The sequence below is a fragment of the Tigriopus californicus genome, chromosome 7 (genome assembly GCF_007210705.1).
Source record: "Tigriopus californicus strain San Diego chromosome 7, Tcal_SD_v2.1, whole genome shotgun sequence".
Classification (NCBI taxonomy): Eukaryota; Metazoa; Arthropoda; class Copepoda; order Harpacticoida; family Harpacticidae; genus Tigriopus; species Tigriopus californicus.
Window position 1 is genome coordinate 13,994,357 of NC_081446.1, and position 23,259 is coordinate 14,017,615.

The 23,259-nt window shown below is 40.7% G+C and overlaps 2 protein-coding genes across 3 annotated transcripts; one reads left to right on the forward strand and one right to left on the reverse strand.

Moving 5' to 3' along the window:
* The first annotated feature begins 6,014 nt into the window (after positions 1-6,014).
* Positions 6,015-7,779, forward strand: LOC131883824 (phosphatidylcholine transfer protein-like). Its single transcript, XM_059231405.1, has one exon. It carries the CDS (start codon positions 6,253-6,255, stop codon positions 7,405-7,407), a length of 1,155 nt encoding a protein of 384 aa, XP_059087388.1. The 5' UTR covers positions 6,015-6,252; the 3' UTR covers positions 7,408-7,779.
* Positions 7,780-9,604: 1,825 nt separating this feature from the next.
* LOC131883382 (uncharacterized) lies at positions 9,605-15,057 on the reverse strand. 2 transcript variants are annotated; one of them, XM_059230844.1, is made up of 5 exons: positions 14,828-15,057; positions 14,506-14,707; positions 12,845-13,048; positions 10,051-10,113; positions 9,608-9,905 (listed from the first exon to the last, which is right to left on the reverse strand). In XM_059230844.1, the coding sequence occupies exons 2-5, from the start codon at positions 14,692-14,694 to the stop codon at positions 9,798-9,800; spliced, it is 564 nt and encodes a 187-aa protein (XP_059086827.1). In that variant the 5' UTR covers positions 14,695-14,707; positions 14,828-15,057; the 3' UTR covers positions 9,608-9,797. The 2 variants fall into 2 exon arrangements, with proteins under 2 accessions (XP_059086828.1, XP_059086827.1); XM_059230845.1 differs by lacking the exon at positions 14,828-15,057 and having other exon boundaries at positions 9,605-9,905; positions 14,506-14,813.
* Between the last annotated feature and the right edge of the window lie 8,202 nt (positions 15,058-23,259).

Consider the following 23,259-nt stretch of genomic DNA (forward strand, 5'->3'; position numbering starts at 1 on the left):
CAGTTTGTCACCAATTTAAAAATGAGCACCGCCCACTGATCGGTGGAGAATAACGTTTATCCGAATTAGCCCTCCATGTTGACTTTTATCCCTCCGATGGCCCAGCGCCATTCAGCGTGATGTGAAAACTATCCATAGAAACTAGAGTAAGAGTAATCATCGGATGCCCACACTCCGTAATCAGGAGTGGGCGGATTGGAAAGTGGGTCACGTAATTTGATGTTTTAGCCCGAAAACTTCTTGTGACAGCTGGGTAAGATGTATGTGTACTTTGTCCTCAAGAAGATCATTTATGTATGTAAAAAACAATAGAGGGCCTAAAATACTGCCCTGTGGCACTCCACAAGTTAGGGTCGGAAGATCTGACGTATTATTGTTTATTTCTACTTGTTGTTGTCTATTTCTTAATATTTCTTAAAACGTTCTTATTATATCCATATTTGTCAGGTTTTTTAAACAGGGTATCGTGGTTAACTTTGTTAAAGGCCTTTTGAACGTCCAAAAATGTTGCAACCGAGTATTTCAAATCTTGGTTCATGGATAGATTGTTCAGAAAATTTTGAATGTCATGCATCGTGAAATGATTCGGCCGGAAGCCAAATTGCTCATCTGCAAGGTGGTCTTCTGCAAAAGAATGAAACATTTGCTTGTACACAAATTTTTCCAACACTTTAGAAAATACAATTCTATTCTCACTCAAATGACATATTTTCCCACACAAACTTTCAAATCATTCTTCGATATACATTGCCATTCAGCAATTTTCATTCAGCACCTCATAGCAATTTCATATAAACCTCTAAGGGTATATCGCATGCTAAAGTTACCAAAAAATGCAAAATATGGGACAAGTCTTTGCCAAATGACTTTTTCATTTTGTATTGAAGGAAAAGAAAATGTAATTGAAAGCAATTCTGATTGAACAAGGCGCAGGACCCAGGATATAATAACCCAAGACACTAAAGCAAGGAAACCCCACTTTGTGATCGACAAACCTTCCCCGCCAAGAAAGGTCTAAACTTTTGATGCTGCCATTTTTGAATGTCAATTATTGGCATAATTATTGAACAAAATATGTGACTAATATCATTTTCGTAACCATTGATGGTATGGGCTTAAAACAAGGCATGCAAATAGACTTAAAATGACTTTAAGCATGTCTTAAAGTACTGCTACTGAAAAGCGCTAATTAGGTTTTCTTGATTAAGCAAGAATTTGCTCTAAACACAATCAGTCAATACTCTTTTGCTAATAATATTATTTTAGCAAGTTGTTTCAGAAACATCTTGACCAAATTTCAAGTAATTTGATGCGTTTGCTATGAAACAATGGTTCTCCCTATGGGAATGACCCGCAATCCAAAAGTAGACATACTGTAGCTCTGAGCTAGCTACATCTTGTTCTTTAAACTCATTTTGATGCTGCATAATCATGGAATAATATATCTTAAGATATATGGATATTTCGGATGTTTTTGACAAAAAAACAATTTATTGGAGTCCAAAGTTCAAATTGAGATCTAGTGCACTGTTCTTTGGCATTACTCTGTGCCCTTAAATATTGTCTGCCTTTTATGCAAACTTCCTAATAAGTAGAAATTTAAACTCTACTGAAGGATACTCATTCATTTTTCACCTATGTCTGAGGTTTTTTGTCAAATGTGTGAATTAAAAAAAAAGTCAATCGTCCGTCCCAGATATTCTAATATGTTAACATTTATGTACATGCACTTTTACTGCCCATTCCATACATTTCTTTCATATTTTGTTAGTGTAAGTTCCTCATCAATTAGTAAAATGATTCTTGTTAATGCTCTATCTATGCGTGTTTTGAGCCAGTTTTACGCAATATTTCACTGATTTGAAAGACAATTTGATTGTTTTTGATTAATTTGATGTTCATGAGCATTTCATTTATTCTTCTGACTTTCAAAATTGATTCAGAAATATTTAGTATATGGACGGTGTGTAATATCAAGGAGATCATCATTTAATTAAAAGCACTTAAATGTACTTTGTAGTATGGATAATCTTGTTTTATTGATACTAGATTGACAGTCTTGATTCCACGCAATGGCCTTGCTTGGCGGTCAGGGGAAAGCCGTGTCGTTTCCTTTCTTCAGAGTCCCTGAAAAACCTTACATTTCCGCTTTTGATGGATCATAAAAGAAATTGTTGAATCACTCAATTTTGGAAGCAATCTAAAAGTTAATTGTTTTTAGCCACAATCAATAAGTTATATCAAAATGAGTGGAAAATGTCGTATGGGTCCCCTAACACAAACAATAACTATTGTTGCAATTGCAACTTCATAAAACTCCAGATTCTGTAGTCCTAAAAGCTTCTTGATGATTCCTGTCTGAATTTGGTCCTTGACCTTTGGGGGACTGTCATTGAACTATTGTTTCCAGAACTTAATCCTGTGGCTGTTTCTTCTCAAAGTTCATTCAGCCTCAACGTACCGTCAGTGTGTTGTGACATGTATTACCTCAAAAGGCTAATTTAATGAATTAATTCAATTAGTGTCAGAAAAGCTCACAAAGTAAATTTCAAGCATATCAGTGCATGGCTAACAAATAAATGACCGTTTGAAGTATTTTGGGCCTAAAATCTTGTTCTCTTAGACGTACGGTGTATGTGAATATTTGCAACTTGGCTGGGCCTGGCTGTCTAACAAATCATAGAGTCTCTCAGGACTGGGGAAGAAAGCTTCGGGAGGCCTCCCTAGAAGCAGGGCATTAGTAACGAAATTACAGTAATTCGTTCCTTTTTTCGAAAAAGGAACAGTAATTGCATTATATTTTAAAATTGTGTAATTGTAACGACCCAAAAACCAAGACAATTACTCGTTACTTGTTCCTTTTTCAGCTTCCAGAATGGCCTTTAACTTTTTGTTTATCTAGTGACACTGAGGAACCTTAAGGTTCAACAGAAATTGCCATTTCTTGCTAATTCCATCTAGCACATTATGATCAAAGAAATTCAGGCTTGAAAATTAACCTTGCTTTTAACTACTCTGAGGGTGTTCTCAGTTTTTAATCTAAAATTGCATTTGCAATTGAAGTCTGTTAAACTGAAGATCTGATTCAGTGCAATTGTCAAGCAAGGAAAGTCTTTCTTTGGCTTAAGTAGATGTAGCAAATTTCCAAAGCTGCCACATTTCCACAACTTAAGGCATAGGCTTCTAACATTGTCTATTACTGTTTTTCATCATCACTTTGTGCGGCATTGCTTCAAACCTTCAACAATCATTAACCCATCCAGGGTCCCAATCTTGACTCCTCAAAGCATTATGATGCAATACATTTTGCACAATTATTCTCCTTTCTTTATGGCGACAAATTTGTCATTGGACTATTGGAAGATATACTGATATGCATGATGACATTTGTTCCCTTGTACGGTGTCTTCTCTTTGGAAGTTTTGGGTCAGGCCGCCATTTGAGGCGTTGTGTCCATCCACATATTGCACTTTGGAAAATAACAATAAAATAATAGATAGATAAGCAGTAAGGAATAGATTATGCCAATGTTAAATGTCAATGCTCATTATTGAAAAATGTTGACATGAAGTTGTCCAATGTTAGACCTTAGGATTGCTTGAATCACATTTTCTTTGGAGGAGAATGTTCTTGATGGGGTAAATCCATAGAATATTGGTAATCTAAAATTTTAGTTCAGGTAACGCCATTACATATTTTTTCAAGTAATGGTTGAGTAACGAATTATTATTTTTGACCAAGGCAACTGTAACTGTAATTTGTTCCTTTGATTGAGGAACAACTAATGCCCTGCCTAGAAGGTAATTGATTATGGCGTTAGCTAATAAACATGCACTTGATTGGGAGGGAAGAGTTGGTTCAGTTACAGAGGCCTTGCTTACGCACTTATGTATTAATCAGGGGGTAACCCAAGGCTCAAACTAATAACTCATATAAAATATGCGTCATCTTCTTTTACCTGGTTCTCACTGATTGGTATTGGTCAGGAGCCGTCACGAGACAACAGCTGATCATGGGCATGAAAAAAGCTCAAAACAAACGCGTTGTTTGGAATACTTGACTTACTGCATTCTGTGCGCCAGGCAATCATTTTGTTGATCCCCTTGATGATTTTGTTAGAGAGTATGGCACATTTTACCGACAACCCACCCACCCTGACCGGCCAATGCCGACGTTCCAGTCAGAAAAAGGGCTCTTCTTAAAGGGTTTTGGCAGATCTGAGGCACAATTTCATTTATTGTGAACCGCCCCTGATCATGTCTGAATTCGGAGGATCAAAATCCCATCCATTGCCCTATCAAGGAAAATGCAAGATTATATTGCTGACCTGAGTGAACAAGAATCCAAGCTTCAAATCGCCTTCCTTCCTCAGTTCGACAAACCATAGGGAGCAATCCTCATTGTCATATGTTGAACCTGGCAAAATAATTCTGAGAGGATCCATTAACATCCAGAGCTGTTAGAAGATTAACGTTATCTAGCTTTGATGCCCAAACACTCACTCGTATCTTCATTATTTCAGGTTGATAAAAACTAAAGACAATTACTTCATTTATTGTATTGCTTATTCATACTGTCAGTCAAAGACACGTATTTGGTTAATGCCTATCAGTATATTTTGAGCTCAAACTTCTTGGTGTTCAATACTGATGTGATCAATCTGCCTGCGTCTTAAACTTTCAAACCAGTACTGCCAAGTTTGATCAAAGCTGGATTTTTGATGTCAAGAAACGTACATTTTCTGACCAAAAAATATTCAGCAGCGATCAAACTTGGCAGTACTGGTTTGAAAGTTTGAGGTGTCGGCAGATTGATCACAATCAGGAGTGTTCAATAATCGTGTTGTAGATATGAAGGAACGCTATCTGATTGACCTCACTCACTCTCAGGTGTTTTCTACTACTTCCACTATTCCACTCATTGGTATTTGCAGAATTGAAACAGGGGAAGATTAATTTGCTCGCATTATTGGTGGGTTCCCCAACTTTACTATATTGCGTTTTCCTTTGGGGAAGGGCATATTTCTGAAGTTGATTTGGCAAGAGGCTGTCATCAAATTCCAATGGACGAGGTGGGACATGCCGATGATCGTAGTAATCCATGGAGTACGGCAGTAGAGGAGTGGAAAGCTCTCTAAAACCTCGTTAGAAGACATTTCAGTTTTGCGTTACCTCCTAATCAAGTGCTTGAACATGAAGATGGAATTCATTGAGCTCTCTTTCAGTGGGCATGCATCTGATCAGGAGGTAAAGAATAGCTCTACAAAGCCTCGCTAGAAGACATTCGATCTTCAACCAAGCCTTCCACTCCACTACTGACGTACTCCATGAGTAAACACATCATTTGGGCTTTATAACTTTTTGCTAATACTTACTAACTTTCCAACGTGTAATTGATGGGAAGCTTTATAGATTGCCTGTCTTATTTGTGTACTTGGACGCTGCCCTCGGAAAGCCAATTCATCCGCACCGAAACATTTAGAACTTCTCTGGCCAGTTTTTCAGGCTCTCCAAGATGCTGGGGTGGTTTTTCAGGCAACAAAATGCTTTTTGAACGTGTCAGAGTTGATTGTTCTTGTTCATGTGGCTAGACAAGAGTCGGCCACTAAGTACAAAGTGGGTACATTAAGGGATTGTTCATATGACTTTGATCGCTTGAAAATAGTTTTTGACCACCATTCAATTTGTTACAACACAGGTACAATTGAGATTTGAATTTAATTGAGACAACTCTCGTCATTTTGAATGCAGGGTTGGTCTGAATTGGTACAAAACATATTGATTGATAACTTGGTTTGTTCAAAGGAGAAGCCCTGTTTCTTGAGGTTTCTTCAGGATCCTCATTTCACCGTCGCATTGTCTATGTCGCTAGCATCGAGATGACGCTTCTTTTCTCTCACAATCTTGAGCTCAAACCTCTTCTCGTCAGGTTTTGTAGAGCTTGCCTCTCCAGACCAAAGGGCCTCCAGGGCCAACTTCGCCCATTTTCGTCACCCTTTTCAAAAGAGACTTTCGTTTGTTGACAAAATCCTTGGATGGCTGGCGATAGGATCTAGACGGGAAACTGGGGGGAAAGACGTGTCCCTTGGATAGGCCAAAAAGCACTGGAGAAACCAAGAAGGCCAGAAGGGAGGAAGGCGATGTGTACAGGCTCAAGATCGACGACATGCACTTGGCTGGCTTGACACTGGCTTAAAAAAAGCCTCAGTTTGATTGCTCGGTCACTACGGACGCGCCCGTGGGCTCGTAGACCATGGCCTGCCCCTGGCTCGGGTGGCGGAACTTTCTGACCCGCCCCCTGATGGCCGGGTATGTGTGGGCCTACCCGTCGAGCCCCCGCTGGTCCCGTGGGTTGGTCCGCTCACTGCGTCGACAATGGGACCAACTAATGGCCCGGTCTGGTCGACGATGGGCAGGGCTGGAGCGTATTTACGCTCAGGGCTGGGGCCGGGCTGGCCGGCGGTGGCTAGGGCGGCGCCTCTACCACGCCCATCCCGCCCACGCCCTGCTAGCCTTCTCCTTGGTGGGTGGGGCCAGTTCAAACTTTGACTGGCACACCTCGAGCCTGACCCCGGAAACGCTGCGTGAGCATTGCCGGGATCTGGACTACATCCAACGGCTTATTCGCCAAACCTTGACCTGCGCCCACTGTGGCCAACGCCATCGGCTGGAACAGCCCCTGCCCGGTCACGCCTACTGCCACTGCCCGCATCAAGTGGCCTCGGTCTACGGTCAAAGTCTCCATCCGGATATTCCATGGACGCCGTTCCTAGAACGGCCCAACATCCTCGTTTGGCGCATGGAGCAACCCCCGGGCTCGGGCTTGTACGCCTACAAAATGTACGGTCATTTCGACGACGTGACGGCCGATGAATTGGTCGAGGTTCAATTGGACATGTCCGAATTTCGCTTGAGTTGGGATCAAAACACGGCCCAATGTCATGTGGTCGAGGAGTGCGTGGATCAGACCCATCAGACCTTGTCCCAGATCTATTACTGGGAGGTCAACTGGCCTTCGTTTTTCGCCAATCGGGACTACGTGTGCCAGCGACGGACACAGATCTTTCAGGATGAGAACATGGCCGTGATTCTGAGCCGTTCCACGGACCATCCCAACTATCCGAAAAAGGCCAAGGCTCACCGAGTACAGGATTATAATTCGGTGTTGACCATCAAACCGGTGAAGGCCTTTGATGAGAAAGGCGTCGAGTTCTCGTTGACGGCCTTTGAGGATCCGGGCGTCAGTTTGCCCGGGTCTATCACCACGTGGGTGGCTATTCGCGGCATGCCGGATTATATGAACAATTTGCGGGAGGCGTGTCTGAAGTTGCGGCAACGGAAATTGCACAAATCTGACCCGAGCGGTCGCACTGACGCGGCGGTTCAGTTATTGAGCTCGGCTTCCTAACCCAGGTCCAGGGTGGAGTTCAAGTCCATTCAGTAGACGTAGTCAGTTTTGTACCTCATGAATGCAATCTCGGATAGTTGGTGACTCGTCCCAAAACTAATGTGAACGCGACTACTAAAGCCATTAGAGCCATTTTTGAAGCCAGCCAGCCCACTCGATGGATAGGGATCGAGGATGCTCTATGCTTCTAAAGAAAAAAGCCACCCACTATAGTAGAAACAGTGTTCTTGTCAATTTTCTTGTGGGTGGAAAAAGTCTGGGTTTTGATGTAGTGAGCTACAATGTGGTCCACGGCCAGACTGATCTTTAGATTGTTAATTTTTATGCTTACAGAAATTTCAGTAAAGAGAAATAAAGCCTAAAACAAACTGTTCAGAAGTGGTTCATTTTTTCCATGCCTTTATTTACACCGGGTGGTCCAGATGAGAAATTAAGACGGCCAGCCAAAATTTTACATATTTAGCAAAATATTTTACATTCCATGTTTTTCTGCAATTTTTGGGAATGAAATATGTGCCAAAGTTGGGTGCTTATGTTTTGTTTTGAAACTTTAACTTTCATGATTCATGCCAAGGTAGTGATAAAAATAGGAAAAAGATATGTAATGGCCAAAACTATTCCCAGCGGCCTAAGCCTGCCAAAAACGGCCCATAACACGTACTCCTTTTGCCGCCCCCCAGTAAGAAAATAATGGAATCACCAAGACCCTTCAATAGGGCTAGTCAAGTAAACGCGTTCATGGCCAACTGACGTTATTCCATGGAGTAAAATCAAAGACAACATGCCCAGCCAAACCGCACTCTGCATGCATTGGATTTTGACATTTTTTTCCATTTACATGCTTGTTTAGGCAATTAACATTGTGGTATTGAGCCAATTTGATAGTGCGTTCACTGATTAACACCAAACATGCTCATTTAGTAGGGTTTTTGTAACACAACTCGCTCAAAATCACTCGATTATTAAAAAAATCAATGGGCGAATGGTGCGAGTTGACTGCGATGTTTGTCTCAGTTCTCTCTCCCCAAAATGCCCAAAATCAGGGTGCCGGGCCACATTTTTCCTCGGATTTCCTTTACTTGACATCCCCTATACCGCTCCTCATTATTAGGGGTCGAGAAAGCATCATTTTAAACAAAACAATATGTTTGTAGTTTTGGAATAATATAATTACGTTTTTTTTTTTTTTTATGCTTATGTTATGTTTTATGCCATATTTCAGAGGAGGAATGTGAAAGATGTTACGCATCAGCTGACTCTACGCAACATTCTCGTTATTTCCTCGATGCCCGGCACAAACAAGCAGCGATGGGAAAATCGAGATTGATCGAATTTCTGCCACTTTCTGCCACAAGTGGCTGAAAATGGCAGAAAGTGGCAGAAAATGGCAGTAGGGCAAAAAATGGCAGAAATTGTAGGAAGGTGGTCAAAAATGGCCGCCGGTGGTTAGAATGGCCGATCTCAATTAAAAAATATGTCAAAGACAAGAAGGATCATATGGTTTGGATAAGGTTTTCAAGCATCCTTTGCTACAAAGCATATTGATATAGCATTGGCTGAAATGCAAATGTTCCACAAATATTAATATTTATACTGTTTGATGGTTCATTGAATTGATAACAGTATCCATAGACCACTTGCAGTATCCAAGGCCTAACCATAACACTTGCACTTTTTTTCACACTCATCAAAATGGTTATTGAATACGATGTAACTTTTTTTAATGCAATCGTCGTGATTTTGACTTTAAAAAGTTTAGGTCCAATGGCATCCCTGACTCAAATCGATTGCGCTGGCAAAATTCAAACTCGATCACACCCCAATGACGTTTAGTGGTTGTATCTCACATTTGATGCAGAATATCCATCCCAACGTGTCAAAGCTACATACAGGTAGGCTTATAAAATAATGAAATTGATCGTAAATACTAGAAAAGATGATTTAGAATGATACAAAGAATTCTATTTTCTGCCATTTTTGGCCATTTTCTGCCATTTTTGGCCACTTATCTTGGACCAATTTGTGCCAGGTGGTAGAAAAAGGCTTTTAATTATTTCTCATCCCTGCAAACAAGAGACCACTTATATTTCAGAGATACAAAGGGTCCATTTGTGTTGAGGTTTTCAAGCAATTGTTGTCGGAAACAGTGAATTAGCAACATTGCAATTAAATGCTGCATAGGTAGAGAGTAAAGACTTTGATCAAAATGTTCACGCTTTATTACCCAAGGGATTGAAAAGTTATTTTTCCTTCACAGATATCAATAAAGTTCAGTTCTTCGGTGTCATCTCTACACGCACCATCTAACGCCAAACCTCTTGAATTTCCTCTTGAGAGCAAAACCACTTATTGTACTGCCCCTTTACCAATTCATACTATAACTACAAATGTTATTCTCGTTGAGCATTGTACTGATAACCATCATCTTCGTCTCCATTTTCACAAACCGAGTTTTTCTTCACAAATATGGTCCAACAAATGTCATCTCTGGACACAAACTGCAAAAAAGAATTGTCTTATGTCAACGAATTGACCTTTGTCGATCAGGCTTTGAACAACCGTTCAGATTATCGTCCAATTTTTCACGAACAAAAAATGGAAGGAACAAAATGGAGGATGACTTCCACTGAAACGAGATCTCACCTTTTCGGCTAAATCCTCTGGGTAAAGTTTCCTCATTTCCTCAATCGGCTTTTCCACAAGTTGCTGCAACCAGTCGTGGGTAGGATAATGGAAAAAAGAAAGAAGGGAGCATGATACTTCTTGACGGATAATTATGATCCAAGATCATGACACGGCTATTTATTGGTCTCCTTTCTCATTATGTAGGTCAACTTGAACACTTTTGCTTAGAAATAGAGGTAAGACCAAGTGGCATGTAGAATGCGATCCTGGACGTTCTTTGCCCCAATAGATATGAATACTTTGGAAATGAAATCTGACGTCCTCCTAACTGGCATGCATATTGTTAATAAGGGCCCTTATTTGCAACGTCACACAACCCAAAGAAAACGGGAAGAGGCACGGTAGATTGCTACATAAACTGCTCTTGCCTTGCCTTGAACGCAATTTCTCTTCCGGGCATTATGTGACCCGAGGCACTAATTGAAAATAAGATTTCGATAGAATTGGTCAAAAACTACATAAACGCATTATAATACAATACTTACATATAAACATCTAGGTTGCTACCTCACTCTTTGGCGCCCGCTGTTATTGTTTGAAAGAGCTTACTTGAATCAATTTTGATACTGCACTCTTACTTTCTAGCATTTTTTCACTTGTCCTTGCATTTCTATTTCGTTATTGAGATTTTTTTCTTTCATTCTCCGCACGCTGGATAGTCGAAATTTCAGTTTTGATCATGCTTTTTTCATACCTCCATGGCTGACTTAAAAAACAAGCTCTTGACCAAAAAGATGTAAATAGTGGATGACTGTCTGTTCTAGCTTTGCCATTCAATACAACGTCCCACAATAGATTCTGCTCGATAATACAATGAGTAAAAAAGTAATTGAGTGTTTTGACAAAAGGCACTTTTTAAAGGGAGTCACGCAATACGTACCAATATAAATTATTTGGATGGTTCAATATGGTCATTTTTAAACTGCACTCACTGATGTTTTAGGAAGGAGTGATTGAAGAAAATGTGCATTGCCTTAAAGATATCTTAGATCACGAACTTCAAGAGATGTGGACTGCGAAGGGAAATACAAATAATCAAACGGTTTTTGATCTAAATTTTCTCAAAATTGATGACTTTTGTTTCAAGCTATCTTGAAACTTAACTCATTCTTTTCACAATGCTTTACTGACGGAGGATTTGCATCTTTTGACCCTGGTAAATCAGCCCTGCCTAAAATACTGTGTTTTTTCAAACACCAATCTTGACTCTGGGTACAAATGCACAATTTGGAAATAATTGGCATTTCAATTATACAAATAAGCTTAGCACTTCATTTTTTAAATTATTGATTATTTGGTAAGATTCTTGAAAAGCAAATTAAAATGCAAAATAAAAATCCCGCTGTTTTGTAAGATTTGATCTTTTTTTCCAATTCTTGAAACTTTCATTGATATTTTTCAAGAGCTACAATATTTAACAGCGTTGATTATTCATTCATGAATTTTTCTGAAACATGCAGCTTGTTTTTAAATGAGTTATGAATTACTTTTACATATTTTCCTCAAAAACTTGGATTGCTTCGGAGTCTGTTACGAGCAACAGCAGCTTTTATTTTTTTTTTAATATAACGACAATCCTTCAATAATCCCTCAAAATTCTCGGTTTTAGTTGAGTTCATGGCAAAAATTTGCAAAAGAGTTATTTTGCCCAAATATGTTAAAATTTAGCCTTATATTTTCAACCAACGATGTTGATTCCAAAAAAGGACCCTGGCAATTAGGGTAAAAAAAATAAAACAATTCTTGCAAGAAAAGTTTGAGCGTCGCAATAAATATGTATTTTTTTTGCGGACTTCCTTACCACTGCTGGGAATGGAATCTCCAGCAGTTGAAGACGAAAAACGTATTCCTTTTACTAAACTTTACATTCTTAGAATATCTGATCCACCGACGAATTAGAGATGGCAAATATAGCTAGCCCTTGGAAATAGGGTTCATTGGAATTGTTGATCAAAATATTGTCCAAATCTAACGAAAAGGAGTCGACAAGATTAATATCTTCATAATCCTTACGGATGTAGCACCATTATCACACCTAACCTGAATACAATTCGTAAACTTTCTCGGATCTTAGCCTTTTAAGCCATGGACTGAATTAAATTGAATGGATGTTTATTCTCGAGCCAAAAGTAGTATATTGTGAATAACACACCAGCATTCATATCATTTTGAAATATTATAGAACCTTGTTTTCCTTAGAACACCTCCTGAAAGTCTTGCAAATCATAACCTTAAAAGAAGCTCCTATGAATGCATTATGAACATAAAATGAATATTTTATATCCTGTAACATTGAATCACGGTCGAGAAATCGGAGGCAACATTAACCAAAGTGTGAACGTAATTCCGTGCAAAGGATCTGAGTTACAGTTTCTAGTCATTGTCTTAAAGACAACAAAGATAGAGTAAATTAAATTCATTTTGGTCATTTTTATTCGACCAAGATCAAAAGTTAAAAATCGATCAGAAATAATTCGAACTAAAAGAGCATAGTATGAAAGTGTAAAATAAAAAAAGAACAATAATGAAATTGGACATGACCATATATTAAGATGATAAGAAAATAGTGGTAAATTAAAGTCCATTTCTTAAAAAGTCGAAGAAAAGTTGTTAGTCGCCAGTTACAATAAGTCTTCATCCACATCTCAGGTATATTAACCGCTACAAGGGAATGGGATTCCACGCAAGTCAGAATCTATTGTTATTCGATCAGAAAAATCCTGTCGATTTTTAGAGTTCTGATTTATTATACCTTATATCCTCTTTTCTCGAAGAAAGGGATTACGTCCGAACGGCATGAGGCCAATCCAACGGTGAAGCGACTGGCCTTGTTCCGAGTCTCCGCGGCCTCCATAAGTTTGGCTCCATATCCCATTCCTTGGTGTTCAGGATGTACGGCAATCAAGCCAATGTCGCAAGTGCCATTATGAAAGCTGGACTTGATCACGCCTAATATCTGAAAGAGGAGTGTCAGGCGAAACTTTTCTTTACGCAGTCAGTCGTCGCCTTTCATTCTTCCATTTTGAAAAAATGCGAGAAGTACAGCAATGGTTATGCATCAGGCGAGGGTTATGGCGTGATCGCTCGGGTAAAGTGTCCCGATGCCAACAGGGTTTGGCGGCGGAGGCAAACAGGATGTTACTCAAATGATGAACGTGTTTACAATTGATTGACAAAGAACAGCCTTGATGGACTGTTAATGGCCTTGTTCTCCCTCGTCTCTATTGCAGAAGACTGGCAAGACTGGCAAGGGAAACCTGGGTGAAGGAAAACGAGCTCACGATTCAAAAGCCATTACCATCAGAACCCCAATGACGCGTGTTCAAGAGGCACAATTCTACAATCGTGTCTTAATAGATGGTTGTTAAAACGAAGAAGAAAAGATATCAATAATCTAAAAGAAAATAAGTGCCAGGACATACCAGGAAAATGCGATGGGCTAATAATCATCATCCATTTTGTATGGGAAAATAGTCACATGTTCAACTCCAAAAATAAATCGAATAATCGCCTCGCCTCCCCCCCCTTACTTTCAACCACGCTCATTTGCCAATCAAGCAACAGTATGAAGCTCTTTTCGATACGAGATATTGGTATCATTGAATATTTAGTAACATTCTTGACATCGCTATGATTCGTGCCTTTCACGGAGAGCTAATGCTTGTGATTGCCAACATTTTCAGAACTAAATGTTTGCCCTCTACTTGGCATGAGCGTGATAGCAGATAGATTTTTGCAATTTTTAAAATAGAAAACAGAAGGAGTCTGAGCCTTTGCACAAAATATTGCTGGGATCACCAATATCAATGAAAAAAAATACCAAGCGTATCGCACAACTCATAGGACGTGATTGATCAATTATTGTCCTCCATGAAAAACGAAGCATTGCAAGAAGATAAATTCCACTTATTATGCCAATCCATATTTGAGACGAAGATGGACGTCACTGGGGATGGTTCACTATTAAGCGGGAATTTGCTTGGCCACAAACAACGGAATTGAATTAATTGATTTCAAAAAGGTCCAAATTGGGGGTTAGGTTGGCTGATCTCTTAGCTGCCCAAAAATGAAATGTGTGGCCATGACATGTAAAATATGATGGGGTACGAGCTAAATGTTGAGCAGGACTAATTAAGCATAATAGGTCAACGTTGAGGGCCTCTAGACCTAAACTCAGTAATTTGAGCCTAATTGGGAGTTCAGATTAAAAAACCAGAACTCACTAAAACAAGAAAAATGCAATTCAAGGTACGTGTATGTCTACAGGGTTGGATGCGCAGAGCCGGGCAGAAGTTTGAATAATTATAACTCGCTGATTTGAAAATTCCCTCTTCTTTTTCGCTCGCCTATGATTGTTTGAACGGTTTGTTTACAATGTATTCAACTCATCAAAACTCAAATGGATAAGCTTACCTGTTTATGATCTCTCAATACCAACATGTCAGCGATATGCTTCCTTGTCTGATCTTTAAGATGGTATTTTTCGCCACTGCGATAAGCGATCCCCTCATTGCCCGTCTCAATTTGGAAGGCCTCATTCACCAAGTAAAAAATCTGATCCACATCTCTTCGCACAGCACGGCTCACGTACGTAGGGTACATTGTATTCCAATTTCTGCCAATTGAGTGGTACCGAACGGTCAAAACAAGGTCGGATTCCACGAAAAGGTAAGTCGCCGACAAATGAACTTATTCCTTGTCCGAGAGTAGCTCAATGCGGTGGACCTATACTTACCTCTTCTAGCGAGAGACCGAGTCAGCGAATTTGTACTCTGTAGAACGCTTTGGAGCCAATTGACCTCGGACGTTTAAACTCTGGTTCAAAGGTAGATTACTTCAGCCTCGATCCCTCGGCCGGATCAGAAGTCTTGAAATAAATGACTTGTTGGTGTGCCCATCAAGAAGAGACCATTGGGTCGCTCCCTCTAGACTAAGACAGGCCTGGTCTCATAAACAAGTGCCTCAAAGAGAAAGTAGAGATGGACGGTTTGCGTCTAGGTGTTAGTCTCGAGACAATCCTTTGGCTAAGTCAATTTTGAGTGAAGGGTAACTTGAGGCAACGGAAAAGCCTACACATAGGACAACTTGACATAAAGGCAAAATTCGACGCATCAATAAACGTGTAGGAAAACACACAATACATTTGAAAACGAGACAAATCGGAAAGCTTGTTTCCAGCAATAATAGAAACGTGTCAGCCTGAAACCATTAGTTAGCATATTTGAATGAGAAAAATTGGAATTGGACCTAATAAGATTTTTATTCTGCCAACTTTTCTTGTGTTGACTTTGTGGTGCGTTGAGTTACTCTGAAATCGATTTGGGCGATTGACGACAATGCGGAAGATTCTTTTTTGGTTAGGCGGATTCGTTTTGCCTCTCCTTGAGATGAAACCCGTCATATTTTCATTGATTTTTCATATTCAAATACTTGAACTTTCTGGTTCAATAATCACATAACTTCACAAGCCACCTGTATGAGTGAATGATTATCAATTTTGCGAGTTTTTTGTTCTACCAGTGAATCTGAATGGCCAGACTGATGCGAAAATTTATTTTAGCGAAATAACTTTCAGTCAAAAACCGTGAAAATAATTCCAGCTAAAATTAGATATTTTACAGTACCTAAAAATCAATTAATCATGAACTACTCATGAGTACTTAGTTGATGAAAAAGTGTTTTCCTAAAATTCTGGTTTATCTGAATTATCGCGTTTCGTTACTAAGGTCTTGGTACTATCACTACTAAAGGCAGCCCCAACTTTGGATCCAACTTTGTAGCGAACAGAAAAGGAACTAGGAGTGATCCATTTGAATCGCCCTCCAAGGTTATCTCTTAACTGATTGAATGCAGATTCTGGATATACTTATTATTGCAATCACTCCATTGCGCCTCGGCCGGAAATTATGGTGCGGAATGAACGTCGACCTCCTGGATAGGCGCAAACAATCGTTCCAGATTTTGATGGTGCTGCGGGAATGCACTATAGCGGTTCTAGGGAAAATGATTTATTTACACCTGGAGGTCTGAAAAGGTCGTCTGTGCTTTTCATTTTCGGGCCATCGCCTTGCACGAGGTAATGGGAAATTGCTAAAGGCAAGGACAGAACACTTCTCAAAAGTTTTCAACGGAAAGCCTCGCTCCAAGAAATTTGGTCGAAGGGCTTAACAAGCATAAGCTAAACGAAAAACGAAGAGTTGATCAATAGTGCTACATTTCTCTTCCCTAATTGAAATAATTATCTAGATCGAAGCTCTTTGTATTTAAATGCATTTATTCAATTGAAACAATTCAATTGAAACATATAATCACATGCTTTTAGTTTAAACTAGACCAATGGCTACATAATCGGCAGTACTTAAGTGTGGCAATATATGAAAATTCATTACACAAATACCCTTAATTGTCCGAGGTCCGATCTACACAAGAGGATCTAGTTGACATTCTTAACCCATTTCGGACTTCAGTTATTTCTCAAGAACCCAAATAAAGCAAGAGGAGTATCTAGAATTGGAATTCACTCTCAAGACATCTTTGATTTTGATTTCAATTTGAGGGGTTGATGTTCGAGTTAGGGTTTCTAGTTCGAGTTAGCTTGCAAATTCTTTGTGAAATTCATTCTGGAGGAAGTGTCTGGCCTATAATGTTGAAAGGTGTTCTTTTTCCCACTGTTTCTTGGTGTGAGGCAAGGTCTTACCACAAGAATGTCATGTCAATTCTTGTGTGAGAACATGGTTCAGGATTTATTGGCAATCACAAAAAAAATAAACAGATATGAAATATCCTGTTCCATCGCCGAATCATATTTATGACCCCGTACACAAATTGAACACTTAAGAGTGGCTTGATATGGTAAGAGATAATAAAAATGACTAAACAGCGTTATAATTGTGTGATTAAAGTTGATTCATAATCATACGGGTTGTGGTTTTAGTGTCATTCTGATGGGTAAGGATATTTGATATGAGTTCTTGTTCCACACAAATGCCTGACAATGCTTAGAATTCCGTTTTCATGATATTGCTACAAGTTACTTTGAACTCGCAATAATTCTAATTAAAATTAATTACATTTGGACGAACGTCATTTGAGCTTTTTCAATTGGAGTTTACAAATCGGGGTAGCGGTACTCGAATAATCTTCTAGTAGAGTGGGTTTAGAGGAGGATGTCGGGGCTGACGACGGAGTATTCTGAACGATTACGTCCATGGGATCTTCCACCTCTGAGGCGAAAAAGGATCATTGCTGGTCTGATCAAATTCGTCAAAGTATTCAACGGGGAAATAACAGTCAGAAATACATTCCAACATAACAAATTGGGTTGGGCCATTTCTCTTGCCGTATTTCATATATGTTTTCTTCTTAATAAGTCATTGATGTTTTCCGCATGATTACTTGTTGTTCTTTTAAACAATAATAATCACCTTTATTGCGAGTCTTGGTCATATCAGATGGTAAAATGTATAAAACTGGGTGTACAAACATCCTGTACAAAAATCAATACAAGAATGAAGTGGTCATAATGATAAGATACTTGACCAGATTGTGGCATCACATATCATATCACAAAAACATGACTAGGGTTAGTTCAGTGCACCCGAGCTGTGTGAGTGATTCATTCGATAGGATAATTACGGGAAGCAACATGAAGCACCTATGGAAGACATATTGTGAAACTAGGTCACGAACATTATGACATCATCACGGGTCCTGTAATTTATTTCCAATATAGTATGACATGTATTGTTTCTCAAAGGTATATTTGGTTCGGTCATTTATTATCTCAACCTTGTTCTACCTTACAATGAATACCCAAAGTAATTTTACGGTCTTCTCAAATACATTAAGTGGAAGCTTATTAACAGTGAAAAGACCGAAAGTATAGTCTCACACGGTGGAATTCTAAGCACAAGAAGGTATGTACGATGCTTACAACGAAATTCATTTGACCTGAGAAGTTTGTCTACGTATCATCTTTATGCTGACAAAATGTTAAGTTGGTCTACCTTAAAAAAATATTATTTTGCAATCATTTGGCATTTACACCTTAGCAAATTTCAACCCTACAGGCTGGCGAGATCTGGAACATCTAAATGCCAGATTTGTTTCGATCCAAAAGCTGAATTTGTTAAAACTCAAATATTTCCATACTTAATTCCTCGAGTTTATTAAAACTTTCATTTGATTTGTCCTTCGAATGTTGGTAATTTTGCACATGGAGTGAGGGTGGCATTATATTTTTGTCATTTTCAACTCCAAAATGGGGTAGATGTAGATACATTTATAAACTCGTCGACGAGTGAAATGGTGTTGCTTTCATTTGATTACAAATGTTAATTTGACAAGATCGTCGAGTTTTCGACCTAACTGTGTCCGTCTGCACGGACAGCTAAAAAATTTAGTCGTCCGTAGTTTATGCCATGTTTTGAATAGATAGGATCGATCATATTCGAATGTGATCATGACATCCAACCATCACAAGTGTTGACATTTTCCATTCACAATTCGAGCCCACGCAAGCATTTAATCTGATCCCTTTCACGCAAATATCCAAAAACTGAAACACCTCCTTTAAAATGCGACGCAAAGGTCAGCCGGAAGAGTTGCAATGTCTTGAAAATTTTCAATATATGGATTAACAGTACAAATATTTTCAGCTATTACACTCAATCTGCCTCCCTGATCCAGCATGTATTTTCCTCAAAAGATTCACTAAGGCGAACATTTGAAGCGTTTATGATCAATGACAAGAGATACTTTTTTATATCCTTGGTCAAAGACAAACTTGACTTTACCTACGATTTTCTTTTTAAAACTTGACAGCATGTATGGCAGGATGCCTTTGGACAAGGTTGAGGACAATCGAACGTTTTCCATTGTTCAAGGTCGTCCGGATATTTTGGTATGAAAATAAAAGTTCAGTAGAATGGATGAATTTCTCGCGAGAGAGAGAGAGAGAGAGAGAGAGAGAGAAACCATTCCTAAATATGTATTACAAATGTTTTACAAATCATAAGTTAGATCACTGGATCACGGTTTTTTTCACTGGCGACGAAACTGGAAACGAACCCATCCTTACTGTTGACCCCCAACCTTCTGCCGGCCCACCTCCGTTCATCCCTCTTGACCACAGCAACAATGTGGCTCAGGCCTTTGAGCAATGGCTCGACCGCTTCGAAGTCTATTGCGATCACGTTCTTGGGGACCTGGAGGCAGACAATGAGACATCAAGGGCACAGTATGCCAAGGCAAAAAAAACGGAAACTGTTGTGGTTCATCGGGGAGGCTGGCCTCCATGATAGCAACGCTATCTTTCCATTGGCCCGCACGGTCGAAACCAAGACGTTTTCTACAATTATAGAAGGTCTAAAACAAAAATACAACCCGCAATCGTCACGATGTCAATCAATCTTAGATCCCTCCAACAAGACCCAGATAAGCCCCTCTCTCGGTTTGCAGAGAGATGTCGGCAACGGCAAAGTGCCTCATTATGTGACCTCAATAGCCCGGACTTCAACGAAGGAGATGTGACAAGAAATGTTACCAAAATTCAATTGGTTCTTGGAACCCGTAATCAAACGTTAAGGGATGCTGTGATTCAAAAGAATTGGTCACTTCAGGAAACTTTGCGCTATGGCATCTTATTTGAAGACTCAGCCATGGCCTCCACTTCGGTTGCAAATGGACATACCTTCCCAAATAGGGCGAACGCAGTTGGATCGGAGTTCGAAGCCCACAGAGTTTCAGGGCCATATTCAAGTCAATCACGCCGCCAAAAACACGCCAAATATGCCTGGTCTTGTTATAACTGCGGATCAAGAAACAAGCATTCTAAGGAACAATGCCCGGCTAGAGACAAAACTTGGTCAGCCTGTCAACGAATGAGACACTTTGCTGCGGTTTGCAAAGATGGAAAGCTTTATTCAAATCGCCCTCCATTCGTCGCAAGTGGTCCATATGGTGCCGGATACAGGTCAACCAACTTTAGCAAACCAAAGCTGCCAAAAAAGCCAAAACACGTCAAGTCTGCTTCAAAGTCCGTGCAACCACGATCGCACTCAAATTTTGAGGAGAACTCCTCAACAGATAAGGAAGTTCACTGGCTTAATGCATTCCCGACTTCAGTCCAAGGAAGACGAATTCAAACACCAAAAGTGGTGGTCTAGCTCGTTGAAGCGCCAGTTCAAGGCATAGCCAATTCGGGAGCCCAAATAAATGTTATTCCCAAACGTTTAGCGCCAGACATCCTAATCAAGGCCATAAAAGCAACTACTGTTCAAATCAATCCTATGGGGTTGACTCAAAAGCAATTGTTCCATTGGGAGTTGGCGTTGTGGACACCACGTGGGGCAGGACAACGCTAGCAACCAAATGGTATGTCGTCAAAGACCTTCCTTCTCGACCCATGACTCCCCTTATTTCATGCGATACATGCGTTTCGCTGGGAATCATCTCGATGGACTGTTCCGCAATTACCCGCGAGTGCTTGGCTGCTGTTGACAATAATCCAGGGGATAAGTTTCATCTGACCGACTTTGAGTCTGTTTTTTGGGGGCGTGGGGCCACTCCGGGGACATGAAGTCCAACTGCATTTATGTGACAACTACCGTTCATACGAAATTCTTCCATACCCGTCATCATTTCATTTGTCTGAGAAAGGGCCGGAGCGAGTTTGATCATGTGCGTGTCGGGTTGAACGGGAAGCAAAAGAGTGATGGAAGTGTGGGGAACCAGATCAGAAAATATTCCATCTCCGGCCAGTTTTGTCCATCCACTGGCCGTTTCTGGTCACCTGCCGATTTCAGTCACCTTCAAGATGCCCAAAATTTCCATCATCTGGGAATGACTCGAAAAGGGAGGTGCGTGGTCAGTGTGCAGAAGTACGCGGCTCAACTTGACGCCCTGCAGCTATCCATCAATACCAGGGTTGTGAGCAATCCAGCTGCAGTGGCCCAAGGCATTTCGCAAGCATTTAAAGAGTCCTATTCCATGCAGAGGAGGAGAGGAAGACTAAAGACCACGTGGATCAACGCCAATCATCTAAAGCTGAGGGGTCAAATACTCCAAAAACTGCGTAGTACCAAAACGAGCCAAACACCGGAGACTTGGGAGCGATATTGCATATCACAAGTCTCTGAGGAGCGCTGAGTCAGCCCACCAAAGGTTGGAAGTGGAGAACCTGCTCTCTTCATCGGCCCCGTCCCGGATGGCGGGCTTGTACAAACATGTGAAAAGACCCGCCACCAACTCCGAGATTCCTGTGAGTAAAGTCCTCCTCCACTGTCAAGAACTGTTTTCATCAACATCGGTAACAGTAGTGGAGGAGGTCCAGGGCTACCCAGCAGAACACCATCCCCTTTTGCAGCCCTTCACGGAACCCGAGATGGACGTGGCCTTCAAAAAGATTAAGAGTAAAGCCCCCTCAACATCTGGGGTCTCTCCTTTCCAACTTTCACTTCTCTGGACCCAAGCCCAGCCACTCCTCTAAGATCTTTTCAGCCTCGCCCTCCATTCTTTCTTCTTTCCACCAGGGTGGATGGAGTCAGCCATCATCTTCAACTATAAGAAGGGGCCCCAAGGACATTCCAAACAACCATCGGACCATCGCCCTGGAGAACCCCTTCTTGAAGATGATGTCCACCCTACTAGCTGCCCGCTTCTCTGGATTGGGTGAGGATAGGGATCTCCTTCCAAAGTTCCAATTCGGTTTCCGGAAAAGCCGCTCAACCACCACAGCAGCTACTCTCCTCTATGAAATTGTGCTTTCCAACATCAGTAACAAGAGGAGAGTGTATGGATGCTTTGTTGATTTCTCCAAAGCATTCGACAGGGTGGACCAAACGCGGTTATTCCTCAAACTCCAACTGTTGGTAGTTCCAAGTTCAATCTGTGTCCTGCTGTCCATCATCTATGCGGGACTCAGATGCTCCATTCGTTCTGGTGAGGACCTATCCCCCTGCTGCTTCACTTCCATTGGCCTTCCGCAGGGGGATCCACTATCGCCAATTCTTTTCAATCTTTATGTATCCGACCTGCCTGAAGCCCTCACACACCAAGGCCCCACCATCAACCATTTTCTGGTTCAATATCTTCAATATGCAGACGACCTGGTTCTCTTGGCGAATTCAGCCGTGGAATTGCAGTATGCCATCAATGCACTCCACGGTTATTGCCAAGAGAACGGCCTTCAAGTCAACACCATCAGGACGAAGGCCATGGTTTTCCATAAAGGTCGTCTGCCTCCCACCTCCTTCCATATTAACAATAGTCTGATTGAGTCGTCAATAATTTTAATTATCTCGGTTTCACATTCTCAACTCAACTCTCCTTCACCAACTATCTCAAATCATGAATAGTCAAAGCCAGGGCCAAGGTCAGAGACATTTGCCATAGACTTCCTATCAAGAATCTTCCCCTTCCAATAGTCCTTCAACTCTTCCGGACCTACATAACTCCAATTTTCTTCTACAGCCTTCACCTTTGGCTCCCAAACTCCGCCCAATCCGCCCTCAAATCCGCCAATGCCACCTTCACCAAGTTCCTCAAACGATACCTGTGCGTGCCCCAATATGCCAATAATGCATGGACGCATTTCCTATGCGAAACCGAGCCCCTCACCATCAGGCTGGCAAGGTTAGTGTCCAACAGTGTTGGGAACCTATCCTTTCCGGAGGTGATGTCCGGACACAAGTTGTCCTTCCCGGTCATGGACTTGCCAACACCTTTTTGTTCTCAGCCCGACATCCCCTCGGAATATTGGCGGTCACGCACCTTTGTTCGGCTCCCGGCCAAATTGCCATCAACGACGGGAGCTGACAAAATATCTGTTCAATCTGGCCCATCCTCAACTCTGCAATAACCAAGAATTTCATCATTTACCTATACCTAACTGTGTTTGTACTGCCTGTGATTCCCCTCTTACCTTTTTTCATGTGCATTGAACGAATTCTAGTCATACTCATTGTGATATCGCTTTCCATTCAACTATTTTATTTGGTTTGGTTTTTTTTCCACGGGCTTTTCTAACCGCTACAGGGAATGAAATCCCCAGTACTATTAAAATGAAAGATTATAATTCGTCTATTTATTACCTTTCAATTTCTATATGATATTTGGTCTACCAACGAATTTGAGTTGGCAGACCGAGCTAGTCCTTGAATGTAGGGT

Coding starts and splice junctions, on each gene's coding strand:
- LOC131883824 (XM_059231405.1), top strand. CDS start 6,253: ATGGCCTGCCCCTGGCTCGGGTGGCGGAACTTTCTGACCCGCCCCCTG.
- LOC131883382 (XM_059230845.1), bottom strand. CDS start 14,694: ATGTACCCTACGTACGTGAGCCGTGCTGTGCGAAGAGATGTGGATCAG. Junction 13,049..14,505: donor TATTGAGAGATCATAAACAG/GTAAGCTTATCC, acceptor CTCCTCTTTCAG/ATATTAGGCGTGATCAAGTC. Junction 9,906..10,050: donor CAGAGGATTTAGCCGAAAAG/GTGAGATCTCGT, acceptor TCTTTTTTGCAG/TTTGTGTCCAGAGATGACAT.